We start from the raw sequence: 15,240 nt of genomic DNA on the forward strand, positions 1-15,240 counted from the left end.
AAGTGAGTGAAGCAGGAGTCTTCAGTGTCTTTTGTCCGGGGTCTAGCTGCAAGATACGTGTTATGCATGGGCAGCACGGTGGCTCAGTGGATAGCACAGCAGCCTTGCAGCGCTGGAGTCCTGGGTTCAAGCCCCACTAAGGACAACATCTGCAAAGAGTTTGTATGTTCTCTCCGTGTTTGCGTGGGTTTCCTCCGGGTACTCCGGTTTCCTCCCACATTCCAAAGACATACTGATAGGGAATTTAGATTGTGAGCCCCAACGGGGACAGCGACGATAATGTGTGCAACCTGTAAAGCGCTGCGGAATATGTTAGCGCTATATAAAAATAAAGATTATTATTATTTATTATGCATCTAGATGTGTTTCCTATCCCCCACAGCACATGGTCAGCCATAAGATGAAATGATCTGAACAAAATGTAAGTGTTCTTTCAACTTTAATCCCATTTTATTTGTAATTAAACTGTACGATACGATAATTGTCTTCTTTATATCTTTTTATACTTCTGTAAACACTGCCTACCCTTTTTTGGAGTAAAATATATAAAATTATTAGCTTTGTCTCTCCTTGCTCTATAACGTACTGTCGTGTCCTCTAAAATGAATTACGCTACTAATTTGGGTGGGCTCTGGACCCTTTATTAATTAAGAAATTGGAGCTGGTGGCAGCGGATTTATCCTGTGCATTTAGGAGGCTTTGTAGCGACGGCGGCGTTGATAATTGTTCCCGCCTGAATGGGAGTAGTTATATCGTCCTCACTGCAATGTGCCCATTAGCCAGTACAAAGTAAGGCAGCCTTTCTGATGACTAATTATCCTAGGTGCAGTACCCGGTCTGACCAGAGGCTAAGGAGGACGCCAGAGTGCTGCAAGTTCCAAACCGGAACTGGGAAGTGGGATATAGATAAATTCCCTTCTGAAAAAACCAGGGGCAACCAAACAACCCCGGTTCATGACAATTTGGTGTGAGTGGTGGGGATGATAAAGGTATCCTCCCTGTGAACCGTGACAGCCTGTTGTTATGATAAGGTAATTCAGTACCACAATGGACATAGAGGTCAGAGCACATACAGTGACCTGACAATAACCCAAAAACATAGAACGAGCTCTGAGACGTGGGAACTCTGCTGACCGCAATCCCTAATCCTCTCCAACCACACTAGAGGCAGCCGTGGATTGCGCCTAACGCTCCCTATGCAACTCGGCACAGCCTGAGAAACTAGCTAGCCTGAAGATAGAAAATAAGCCTACCTTGCCTCAGAGAAATACCCCAAAGGAAAAGGCAGCCCCCACATATAATGACTGTGAGTTAAGATGAAAAGACAAACGTAGAGATGAAATAGATTTAGCAAAGTGAGGCCCGACTTTCTGAACAGAGCGAGGATAGGAAAGGTAACTTTGCGGTCAACACAAAACCCTACAAAAACCACGCAAAGGGGGCAAAAAGACCCTCCGTACCGAACTAACGGCACGGAGGTACACCCTCTGCGTCCCAGAGCTTCCAGCAAGCAGGAAAAAACAAATAGACAAGCTGGACAGAAAAAAACAGCAAACAAAATAGCAAAGCGGAACTTAGCTATGCAGAGCAGCAGGCCACAGGAACGATCCAGGAGGAAACAGGTCCAATACTAGAACATTGACTGGAGGCCAGGATCAAAGCACCAGGTGGAGTTAAATAGAGCAGCACCTAACGACTTCACCACTTCACCTGAGGAAGGAAACTCAGAAGCCGCAGTACCACTTTCCTCCACCAACGGAAGCTCACAGAGAGAATCAGCAGAAGTACCACTTGTGACCACAGGAGGGAGCTCTGCCACAGAATTCACAACAGCCTGTATGAACACCACGTAACCTCCATGGCCTGTATGCACGCTCACCACGTAACCTCCATGGCCTGTATGCATGCTCACCATGTAACCTCCATGGCCTGTATGTACGCTCACCATGTAACCTCCATGGCCTGTATACACGCTCACCACGTAACCTCCATGGCTTTTTTTGAGCGTGCGCTCAACATGCAAGACTCATTTGCTGCACAAAAAGCATCTTCAAGCATATTCACAGTTTGCTCCACATTTAGACAAGCCTGTGAAATACTGGGAGAATATAGTCTGGTCAGATGAGACCAGAATTGAACTATTTGGATGCCATAATAAACATGATGTTTGTAGGCCAAAAGGCAATGCGTATCACCCCAAAGACACCATACCCACAGTGATGTTTGGTGGAGGGAACATCATGGTGTTCTGTTTTTCAGCATACTGCACTAGAAAACTTAATTTGATTGATGGAAGGATGAATGGACAAATGTCCACCAGGATGATGGAGATGAAACAAGGATGGACATTTCAGAAAGACAATGATCCCAAACACACAGCCAAGGAAACTCTCAATTGGTTTCAGGGAAAGAAAATAAATCTACTAGAATGGCCAATCCGATCACCGAACCTGAAAAAGAGAAAATCTATGGAAGTAACTAAAGCTCAGAGTTCATAGAAGGAGCTCACGGGACCTTCAGGATGTGGGTGTTTGTGTGGAAGAATGGGACAAAATCACACCTGAGCAATGCCTGAGACTAGTTTCTCCATACAGGAGGAGTCTTGTAGCTTCATCACCAACAAAGGCTTTTGTGCAAAGTATTAAATAAATGTCAGCAATGTGTTCAGTACTTTTTCCGGTATCATTTCTCATTATTACACATAATTTATGGACATCTATGGTGATTTCTTTCCTGTGTGGATTGGGTGGGTTGTTACTGACATCTGGTGAGAATGTCAATACCACCTAGAAATAGATTTACTTAGATAACTGGGGAAGTGTTCAATGCTTATTTCACCCGCTGTAAGTCTTGTGCCTCAAATAATCACTTAGTGTAATTACAATTCACTACCCAGCTGCGCCTCACCAAGAACTAGCAGGCGTCACGCAGCAGCGGTCTCACGTACCTTCAGGGCCGCCATCGGGGCACTACTGCCCTTACTCCTGTATGGGTGAACAGCAGTATACAGAGGGGTCCGCAGGTCCGGGTCCCCGCTTATGTGCTACTGTTCATCGGGCCCCATTGTGCGGCAAAGTGGGGCACTCTGCGGCGCACACATCAGTGCTGGGGCCCGGGAGCTTTCCCAGAGCTTTGCATGGCCATCTTACCTTGACGGCTGCGCAGCTCCTGCTCCCTCCGTCTTTGGTGTACTTCCTGTTAGGTGATGGAGCGTACATGATGACGCCATCACGTACGCGCCGCCCGACATGTACCGGACGCTGGAGGCAGAGTCGCGCTGCTGGGGAGCGACAATGAGGTAAGTATGCAAAACTTTTTTGTTTTCTGTACAAAATGAATTAAATGGGTGAGGGAAGGAGGAATTGCACATGATGACAGGGGAAGGAATAAGGGGGACTGTACATGATGATGTGGGGGGGGTTAAAGGGGGACTGCACATGATGTGGGGGATTAAAGGGGGACTGCACATGATGTGGGGAGGGGGGTTAAAGGAGGACTGCACATGATGTGGGGGTGTTAAAGGGGGACTGCACATGATGTGGGGAGGGGGTTAAAGGGGGACTGCACATGAAGTGGGGGTTAAAAGGAACTGCAAAGGGTGACATGGGGTACAGGGGACTGCACATGATGATGTGGAGGGTTAAAGGGGGACTGCACAGGATGATGTGGTGAGGGGGGTTAAAGGGGGACTGCACATCATGATATGGGGAGGGGGGTTAAAGGGGGACTGCACATTACGATGTGGAGAGAGGGTTAAAGGGGGACTGCACATTATGTTGTGAAGAGGGGGTTAAATGGGGACTGCACATGAAGTGGGGGTTAAAAGGAACTGCAAAGGAGGACATGGGGTAAAGGGGACTGCACATGATGAAGTGGGGGTAAAGGGGACTGCACATGATGAAGTGGGGAAGGGGACTGCATATGATGAAGTGGGGGGAGGGGGACTGCACATGATGAAGTGGGGGAGGGGATGGGAGACTGCAAATGATGGATTGACAGTGAGGGAAGAGGGTCAGCAATTGAATTGAAGGTAGGGGGTGGGGAGAGCAAATGATGAACGGGAGAGAGCAAATAATAACGAATTTTGAGGGTGGGGGAGTAAATGATGTATTGATTGTGGGGGTAGAGCTGTTGATAATGTATAGAGGGTGGGAGAGAGAAGACGACAATGAATTGGGGCAGAAGGGGCATGTAAATATAATAAGTCGGGGGAGCATGAGGTACATGCTGGGGGGCATTGAGCATGCAGTGACTGGTAATGAATTGGGGGAAAGAGTACTGGTGCTAATTCATTTATATATTTATTAGGTGGGGAAAGTGGCATATTATAATTTATATTTGGAATGGCGGGTTGCATAATAACCAATTATGTATTAATAGTGGGTGCATATCTATATTCAGATGTGTAGTGTAGAAAAAGGGAAAAAGAGGGGAATGTGCTCTGGAAGAGGTGCTCTAGGTAACTATGTGTTATTTTATGCAGAGATGAGTCCTCTCTGGAAGAAGTGATGGCGGTCTGCGCTGCATGAAAAAGAAAAGCAAAGATGAAGGATTTCAGCTAGAAACGTCACTGTTGAGTCAGTGTGTTACCTGTACAGTGACACTATACACTGTATACTATATACAGAGCTCCTGTGTATAATGTTAGCAGTGATCACTATATTATCTGTACACTGACACTGCATACGGAGTTCCTGTGTATAATGTCACTTACTATTGTGTTGTTTTTTTTAAATTAATGATCAGTATTTTAGTATTCAGTCACTATGTAGTGGTAATATGGTGTCAGGTAATGGTGTGGTGGCATTTGTTCCTTGTATGTGGTATTATTTGGTCATTATGTGGTGGTAATATGTGGTCTGATCAGGGTGTGATGGCATTTGTCCCTTGTATTTGGTATTATAGGTCTCTATGTGGTGGTAATATGTGGTCTGGTCATGGTGTTACGGTATTTGTCCCTTGTATGTTGTATTAATGGTCATTTTAAAAAAATGTATGTGACTCATTCCCTTAATGAAAAATACATAAAAATATATTTAATAGGTTAGAGCTGAGTTGGGTCCGGTCAAAAGAGTCTAACGTGTCGTGGTGGCGGCTTAAAAATTCTTTTAGCCAGAACAAAAACTGCTGTCTATGTATGTGATCTGGTGTTTGATGGGAACTGTTACTATCTGATTGATGAGGATGTGGTGGAGAAGTTGAGTTTTTCCAAGAGTGAGCGGTGGGACTGTGGAAGGTTTGAAGGGTGGAGGTGGAGCTGGGGTTGAGCCTGGGTGGAGTCTCAAGGGGGCCCGAAAATGATTCCAGTATGGGGCCCCGAAATTCCTAGTGGCAGCCCTGTGTACCTTACCTATCAGGCTCTTATCAATGTCTTGGTTTTCAATCTGCTTTTATGTCTATTTTTATGAATATAACACTTTCATTTTGTTAGGTCTTATTGCAGAAGTAAATTTAAATCTAGAAGTAAAAATTACAAGGGATACAAATGTTTCAACACCACAAAGCAACTGCCTTAATTCAACTTCTTCGCGTAAAAGAAAAAGATCAGATGACGATAAAAGTAATATGGTAAGAAGATGTAATAAATCTCGCAGAAGATCTCTGGTTGAGTTATTTATTATATGGAATACTTTGGTTGCGAGGTCATCTGCTGTGCAGGATTTCAGTCTCAGGTGATTTTTATCTGAACTGCTATTATGGGAGCAGTCAGAGAAATAAATGCGAATAGTAATTCTTGAAAACCATTTTGGTAATTTTCGAAAACCATTCTGATCAGAGCAAAAAATATTAATGTCCATAGTGGGACTAAGTGAAAAGGTGAGAAGAGTTAAATAAAATATGTAAAAAAGTGCAAAAAAAAACACACAAAAATCCCCAAAAACCTTTTTCGCCACTAAAAATGCGACTTTTGTGTTAACACAAAAGTAAACGAAAATATACACACACTTGGTATCACCATTGATATCACCACGTCCGTAACGACCCGACCTATAAAACTGTGAATAACTGTAAAAAAATATAGAAAAAGAGTGCAAAAAATGTAGCTTTTTCATAATACTAACACATAAAAAAAAAAAGCGATCAGATAGTCATGTGCAAAAAAATATTCTATAAATGAAGATGCCAAATGTCTCACAAAAAAACAAGAACTAATATATAGCTCATTTGACAAAAAATATAAAAGTTACAGCTCTCAGAATATGGCGATGAAAAAAAAAAAAACAATTCATTTTTGTAAAATATTGGTTTTAGTCTGTAAAAGTAGGAAAGTATAAAAAAAGCTATAAATCTGGTATCACTGTAATCATTCTGACAATGAATAAATCTGCCTAATAACTGAATTGCTGCTTTTTGTTCATTCTGCATCTCAAAAAATTGAATAAAGTGATCAAAAAAATGTTATATACCCCCAAATGGTACCAAAACAACATCAACTTGTCGCTCAAAAAGTAAGGCCTCATAATGCTCCATTTGCCAAAAAATTAAAAAGTAATATCTCTCAGGAGTATGGTGACATTTTTTTTATTTTTTTTTAGAAACAAGCATTGTTAGGCCGGGGTCACACTTGCGAGTGTGATGCGAGTCTCTCGCATCAATACCTGGCACTGCCGCCGGCACTCGGGATCCGAGCGTTCAGCTGCATGTATTTCTATGCATTTCTACAATGCATAGGGGAACAATGTATGGGGGCCCAACACTGTATGGGGGAACAATGTATGGGGGTACCATATTGTATGGGGAGACAATGTATGGGGGCACACTGTATGGGGGAACAATGTATGGGGGTACTATACTGTATCGGGAGACAATGTATGGGGGAACAATGTATGGGGGAACAATGTATGGGGGTACTATACTGTATGGGGAGACAATGTATGAGGGCACACTGTATGGGGGAATGATGTATGGGGGTACTATACTGTATGGGGAGACAATGTATGGGGGCACACTGTATGGGGGAACGATGTATGGGGGTACTACACTGTGTGTGACAACACTAGTAACATAGTAACATAGTTAGTAAGGCCGAAAAAAGACATTTGTCCATCCAGTTCAGCCTATATTCCGTCATAATAAATCCCCAGATCTACGTCCTTTTACAGAACCTAATAATTGTATGATACAATATTGTTCTGCTCCAGGAAGACATCCAGGCCTCTCTTGAACCCCTCGACTGAGTTCGCCATCACCACCTCCTCAGGCAAGCAATTCCAGATTCTCACTGCCCTAACAGTAAAGAATCCTCTTCTATGTTGGTGGAAAAACCTTCTCTCCTCCAGACGCAAAGAATGCCCCCTTGTGCCCGTCACCTTCCTTGGTATAAACAGATCCTCAGCGAGATATTTGAATTGTCCCCTTATATACTTATACATGGGGGCCCTACACTGTATGGGGGCCCTACACTGTATGGGGGAACAATGTATTGGGGTACCATATTGTATGGGGAGACAATGTATGGGGTCACAATGTATGGGGGAACAATGTATGGGGGCACTACACTGTGTGGGAGAACACTTTAAAGGGGCTCTGCACTGTATGAGGGCACAATGTATGGGGGCCCTACACGGTATAGGGGCACTACAATGTATGGAGGCACAATGTATGGGAGTGCTACAATATATGGGGGCACTACACTGTAAAGGGGTACTACATTGAATGGGGGAACAATATATGGGGCACAATGTACGAGAGTGCTACAATATATGGGGGCACGACACTGTATGAGGGTTCTACATTGAATGGGAAAACAACATATGAGGGAACAATATATGGGGACCCTACACTGCATGGGGGAACAAAGTATGGGGCACTACACTAAATGGGGAAACAGTGTATGGGGGCACTACAATTTTTGGGGGCACAATATACGAGGGTGCTACAATATATGGGGACCTACACTGGGGGAACAATCCATGGGGCCCTACATGGTATGGGGGCACTATAATGTGTGGGGCTGCAATGTACAGGGGAGCTACACTGTATGGGGGCTCTACACTGTATTGGCACCCTACACTGTATGGGGGTAGAATGTATGGGGGCCCTACATTGCATGGGGGCACAATGTATGGGCACCCTACACTGTATAGGGGAACAATGTATAGGGGTACTACAATGAATGGGGAAACAATTCATGGCGGCGCTACAATATATGGGTTCAGTTGTACATTCTTTTCTATATGATTTATGTTGCTTCATGTATTGAACCCTCTAATGGGTCCATGCAGTAATTAATTTGACACATCTATTTGCAGATTTTTGGCATTTGTGATGTTACTGTGGACATATTTGCTAAATACATGGGGGCTTTACACTGTATGGGGTCCCTACAATGCATGGGCACTTAACTGGCATATCTGCAATTCTCCAGAACAAAGAGCGGCGAAGATGTTACAAAATAGTCACTGCAGCCATAGATGAATTCATTGAGAGGTGCGGTTTCTACAACGGTGTCACTTTTGGGGTTTTTCTGCTCTTTTGGCACCTTTGCGGCTCTGCAAATGTCACCTGCAAACTATTCTAGCAACATCTGTGCTCCAAAAGCCAAACAGCTTCTTGCCTTCTCAGCCCTGACAAGTGGCCTAACAGCAGTTTCTGATGACATACAGGGCATCACCGTAATTGAGAGAAACTGCGCAATAAATTAATCCTTGTTTCACTCAAAAATTTGTAGCTAATAAAAAAACCTATATTTTACCAGTAAAATATTAAATTTCTACTTCCCAATATTATAAGGCACTTGAGGGGTTCAAAATACTCACTACACCCATAGATGAATTCTGAAAGTTTAGATCTGTGTAAGAAGCACTTGCCTCCTGTTCACACTAGCAGTTCTTGTGATGAGTGCAGCGCTGCAGACGTTCCTTACCAGTGGCTTTGTCCTCTGATCTGTAGAACAGCTTTGCTACTGAGCATGTGCATAAAGTGCAGCACAGATTCATCTCCACTAAAAGCCGAGATCCTCAGATCAGTTATAGAACAGACATTTATAAAACATTTCATAACTTTCCTCAATTCTGAAAAAATATTCAGCACATACTGCAATTAAATACTGAACCCAATTTATTATACTGTAATTGTCAGAGTCTGTCCATTTTATACCGACTCCACCAAAATGGACATCGACTCCACAGCCCTGATTATGACCATCAAAAAAAACCCCACTGAAGCCTAACAAAAAAAAAAGAGCCAAAGCAAGTGTGATCGGAGCCTTGTTCATCCTGACTGATGTGAACAATTTATCCAGAAGTAAAGACTTGACTAACTGGTATGTGTGTTTCTGACAGCAGGGCAAACGCAGAGAAGTCTATTGATGCAGATCCATCCAAGCCATCGCTTACAAGAAAGTGGTTTATGCATCATATTGGTTACAAGTGTCGACGTCCATGAAGATTTTTCTGCAAGTCCTGGAAATTTTCAAATAAAATAAAATAAATGTTAAAAAAAATGACTACCGTAATTGTGATACATGGAGAACAGGTGTAAGGGAATACAGCATTGTTCTATCCTGAAATATGTTGTGAGATAATTCTGTTTTCAAAGATTCATTGTTATTGCGCCCAATTCTGGCACCAGATTATTTTTCATTGCTTTGTTCCAGAAAATGGATTTGTAACAATCACTGGATACTTTTTACAGGTGTCTACAAAATGGTGCAAAGATCTGGTGAATCTAAAAATGTGCCCAATTTATTAATGGCGTGTCCTGAGTTTTAGTGCAAATTAATGGTCTAAATTAAAGCAAATATGGGTGAGAGAGAAAGTTTATAGCAAATGCGCCATATCTATCAGACAGCATGCGTCACTATGATAAACGTAGCTCATCTTCCTACTACTAGTAATAAAATTAGGTTGTCCACCTATTAAACATAACAAGTAAATGTGGATGACTGTCGTTGTTATTCTGCACTTTTTATTTTGCACAACTTTTATTCTAAGCGGATTTAATTTTCTAGGTTGATATCCAACCAACACCCAAAACATCAGACCCAAAATATGACTCCTAAAAATTAGTGCATTTCTGTACTTTATTTTTTGGATCATACAACACAATGTGAGAATGGATTACTTATTATTCGGTTTCATCAAGTGAAAGTGAATCCAAAATATGGGACATTGATTCACTTAATGGCCCCAATTTATCATTTACGTGTTTTTTTAAAGTCACTTCTCATTTTTGTCCTGTGGTTTTTGTGGCAAAATAGCGCATGTTGTTCATGAAGTCACAAATGGTTTAATATATATATATATATATATATATATATATACTAGATGGCAGCCCGATTCTAAAGAATCGGGAGTCTAGAATCCATATATACTTTATTTATTCAAATGTAAAAATAATACAATTAATAAATAATAGTAAGAAAGAACAAAAAATGGCTGCACTCACCAGCTCTTGACAATTCTTGTTATTTAAGGTACAGTTACACAGGATCCATGAACATGCTTATGAGGGGAGGGATGAAAGACATCAGACGACAACTTTGCGTGTTGTGGCAAATGCCACAACAACGGTTCTTTGCTTAAGAACAATGTCAGGTAGTAGGAAAATACCCAGTTAATAATAGTGTGACGCCCGAGAGACCGGGATACCCAGCAACGGACCAATGGGGTCTGTCTCTTGAGGGGGATGTCACGGGTGGCTTGACCCGGTGCTGTGGCCTCAGGCAATGCACAGTGTAAAGGGTATCATGAGGGGACAGGCACTTACTTGATCAGCAGCAGGTTCTCCCAGCGGTGATGATCCCGATCCTGGATAGATGGCTATTGTCCAAATGAAAGACTGAGGCACTGAAACGTTTAACCAGTTTACTTTAACATAAAAGGATTTACAACCAGTCCTGTCACCGGAGTCTGTATGGGAACTCTGAGTTACTTTGACCCTGCCGGGGTCTTCGCCTCTTATTGTGCGCAATTTCTGTGTGGCCCTGCTGCTGTATGTGAACTGGCTGCCGGCCCAATCTGTCCCCTCCGGGTCCTGGTTCGACGGGCAACCCGAGTCCTTTTATCGGCTTACCCCCTCCGGGAGTACCACTGAACTCTGTATCTGTTGCTGCGTCCGGCCCTAGTGAAGCTGATATCACCTCACGTTTTTCCGGTTGCTGTATTATATGTAATGAATACAGCCACGGATCCGGTATCCGTCTTTGCGCCTGTTCTGGGTAGTGATTAATGCTACCCGGTTCTCACAATGTCCTTTTTCTCTATCCCTCTTCTCCTCAGGCCGGTGATTTAGGCCTGGTAACAGTCACAGGGCTGTTAGAAATTCAGCTGTATGACCTCTCACTTTCAGCTCCTTAGCCCAACTGCCAGTTCTTCTCTCAGACCAGAATGGATCAAGGGGAGTCTCTGGAGCTCCCCCTTCTGGCCGGAGGTGGTAGTGCAGTCTTGTTTTTTTAGTATTTGTATTCAGTGTCAGTAACTATATTTGTGGCAAATACCTCTAGGGGTGCCACAATAGGCAATAGTTCTTTGCAGGAATGCAGATATTAATAAATAGGCAGTTTATATTGCAGAGAAATTGCTGGGCAATAATGGACAATGTCCTTATGTGGCAAATAATAGAGCAATATACCCAATGTGGCAAAGAAGAGGTTAATAAACGGCAGTCTCTCAGTATAACAGTCAGTGAATAATAGGCAGTATATGGAGAAAACACCAAACAAAAGTTCAAAATTGGTGTGAAAATGTCACTGAACCACTTCACAACTAAATATATATAGTTTTGGTAAATGGTATTATCATTTTTTTGACGAAATTCGGCAGGAGCTTGAAGAGCAACGTCACTGGGCCCGCCTCCACGCAGTAGAAACTTGCTGTGAGGTAAAAATTCAAAAATCACACCAAAAAGGCGGGCGGAGTGTGTCACAGTACGGCACGTTTCTGATTGGTCGCTCGCAGCAGGCGGCAACCAATCAGACACTGGACACTGTTGACGTCACTTATCTCCGGACATTAGCTCCGGACATTATCTCCGGACATTAGCTCCGGACATTAGCTCCGGACAGGAAGTTGGCACAAATTGCAGGAAGTAGTATTCTAGGCAATTATATATTAGATATATATATATATCTATATATAGTAACATAGTAACATAGTAACATAGTAACATAGTTAGTAACATATATATAATTGTCTAAGGGTTTTTCCGTCTGTCTGTCTTTCTGTCTGTCTGTCTTTCTGTCTGTCTGTCCTGGAAATCCCTAGCGGCCTCGACCAATCAGAGACCGGCACAGCATCGACGTAGAAATCCCGCGCCTCTGATTGGTCGAGGCCGCCAGGCCTCGACCAATCAGCAACGGGCACAGCGACGATGATGTCATAAAGGACCTAGACATCTCACGTTTCTGATTCAGCGACGGGCACAGTATCGACGTAGATGTCATAATGGTTGCCATGGCGACGATGATGTCATAAAGGTTGCCTCGACCAGTCAGCGACGGGCACAGTGTGCCGCGAATTCTGGAGTCATCATTGTCCATATACTTTGGGGACACGCATATTCTAGAATACCCGATGCGTTAGAATCGGGCCACAATCTAGTATATATATAATTGCCTAAGGGTTTTTCCGTCTGTCTTTCTGTCTGTCTTTCTGTCTGTCTGTCTGTCCTGGAAATCCCGTGTCTCTGATTGGTCGAGGCCGCCAGGCCTCGACCAATCAGCGACGGGCACAGCATCGACGTAGAAATCCCGCGTCTCTGATTGGTCGAGGCCTGGCGACCTCGACCAATCAGCGACAAGCACAGCGACGATGATGTCATAAAGGACGTAGACATCTCCCGTCTCTGATTGGTCAAGGCCTGGCGGCCTCGACCAATCAGCAACGGGCACAACGACGATGATGTCATAAAGGACATAGAAATCCCACGTTTCTGATTCAGCGATGGGCACAGTATCGACGTAGATGTCATAATGGTCGCCATGGCGACGATGATGTCATAAAGGTTGCCTCGACCAATCAGCGACGGGCACAGTCTGCCGCGAATTCTGGAATCATCATTGTCCATATACTACGGGGACATGCATATTCTAGAATACCCGATGCGTTAGAATCGGGCCACAGTCTAGTATTATATAATTCTCTAAGGGTCACTTCCGTCTGTCTGTCTGTCTTTCTGTCACGGATATTCATTGCTCGCGGCCTCTGTCGGTCATGGAAATCCAAGTCGCTGATTGGTCGCGGCAAAACAGCCACGACCAATCAGCGACGGGCACAGTCCGGAAGAAAATGGCCGCTCCTTATTCCCCGCAGTCAGTGCTCGGCGCCCGCATACTCCCTCAGCGCTCACAAAGGGTTATATACAGTATATGTATAAGATATTTAAATTGTTTTATTTATGGATGAATATGATATTTAACCTTAGCTTTCAATTTCCTTAGAATTTTCATTTCAAAGCAGAATTTGATCAAAAACCTCTTACATGGATTTATGTGTTTATTTACACAGGAAGTTGTAATAACTGCATGATTTGATATATTTAACACTTGAAATAAATATGTAACTGAATCTAAATTTAGTTTTTGTGCGCTGTTAATTTTTTTGTAACATTTTGCAGATTTTTTTCTTTGCATGGTAATATTATTATTTATTTCTATAGCACCATTGATTCCATGGTGCTGTACATGAGGAGGGGTTACATACCAATTACAGATATCACGTACAGTAAACTAACAATGACAGCCTGATACAGAGGGACGAGGACCCTGCCCTTTAGGGCTTACATTCTACAGGATGGTGGGGAATATATATCTCTTTACTGCATGGGATGTCATGACAGTCACAGCAGGTGACATCTGAACTATGGGCTAATAATAAGGATACCATACACCCCTATTTCACTTTGTGTAACTTAAAGCTTGCAACCTCAGTGAGAAGAACTTCTGAGAGACTTTAACAAGTCAAAGCAATTCTTTAGGCCTAAGTTTAAAGGTTCGGATTCAGTTGCAGCCCCTGCACCAAATATATGGTTATGGTTACAACTCATGCCCAATTTTCTTATGAGTCCTTCTATCTATAGAATGTTTTACAAAGTGTTATGTGTATTTGGGGAATATTCAAAGAAATATTAAGATATTAAATGTAATAGTTTTCAATGCACATTGATAATTAGGATACAATAATTTGGGTTAATATACATGTATTCATGTTTTTTGTATGTGGAATATGTGGTTTGAACTTATATATTTGTCACAGTCTGAGTGATAGGTGACAGAGGAGTGTAACACAAGAGTAACGTGGTATGTGTGATGTATGGGAGGCCTCATCATTCATGGTGTGCTAGAAGAAAACAAAACAAAACAAAAACTTGTGTTTATGGGAAATAATGCAAATCAGTTAAATTATTAGAATATTAAGCTATAATGAAATATTATCTACACAACATATATTTCTATATTTCTTGATTTAGTTAATTGTGGATAAATGTAATCACACTGTGACGGGGTGTACGGCAGAGCAAGAAGGGACAACAGGCCGAGGGATGATTCCACAGATTTATTATCAAGAACGCTGGAACAACACATGCAGGTAGATCTACAGAGTCCACAATTAGTCCAGTGGAACAGGTTCGGGGACACCTCCCGATAATCCTTGTGCCAGGTAACAAAGCAATAGTCCACAATTAGCTAACATATTAAACACCTTCTTCTCCACGGTATTCACGGTGGAAAATGAAATGCTAGGTGAAATCCCAAGAAACAATGAAAACCCTATATTAAGGGTCACCAATCTAACCCAAGAAGAGGTGCGAAACCGGCTAAATAAGATTAAAATAGATAAATCTCCGGGTCCGGATGGCATACACCCACGAGTACTAAGAGAACTAAGTAATGTAATAGATAAACCATTATTTCTTATTTTTAGTGACTCTATAGCGACAGGGTCTGTTCCGCAGGACTGGCGCATAGCAAATGTGGTGCCAATATTCAAAAAGGGCTCTAAAAGTGAACCTGGAAATTATAGGCCAGTAAGTCTAACCTCTATTGTTGGTAAAATATTTGAAGGGTTTCTGAGGGATGTTATTCTGGATTATCTCAATGAGAATAACTGTTTAACTCCATATCAGCATGGGTTTATGAGAAATCGCTCCTGTCAAACCAATCTAATCAGTTTTTATGAAGAGGTAAGCTATAGACTGGACCACGGTGAGTCATTGGACGTGGTATATCTCGATTTTTCCAAAGCGTTTGATACCGTGCCGCACAAGAGGTTGGTACACAAAATGAGAATGCTTGGTCTG

At 42.6% G+C, this 15,240-nt stretch overlaps 1 protein-coding gene across 4 annotated transcripts in view; it reads left to right on the forward strand.

The window, feature by feature from the left end:
• The window catches only part of LOC138681062 (putative mediator of RNA polymerase II transcription subunit 29), a 35,851-nt gene extending 25,636 nt beyond the window's left edge, over positions 1-10,215 (forward strand). For 2 of the 4 annotated variants that reach the window (XM_069768283.1, XM_069768286.1), the window contains 2 exons: positions 5,432-5,568; positions 9,285-10,215. In XM_069768283.1, coding sequence (XP_069624384.1) covers positions 5,432-5,568; positions 9,285-9,311 — 164 coding nt within the window. In that variant the 3' untranslated portion in view covers positions 9,312-10,215. The remainder of the gene's footprint in view (positions 1-5,431; positions 5,569-9,284) is intronic. The other 2 variants (XM_069768284.1, XM_069768285.1) reach the window with 2 other exon arrangements.
• Positions 10,216-15,240: the final 5,025 nt, after the last annotated feature.

Source organism: Ranitomeya imitator, chromosome 5, assembly GCF_032444005.1.
Source record: "Ranitomeya imitator isolate aRanImi1 chromosome 5, aRanImi1.pri, whole genome shotgun sequence".
Lineage (NCBI taxonomy): Eukaryota > Metazoa > Chordata > Amphibia > Anura > Dendrobatidae > Ranitomeya > Ranitomeya imitator.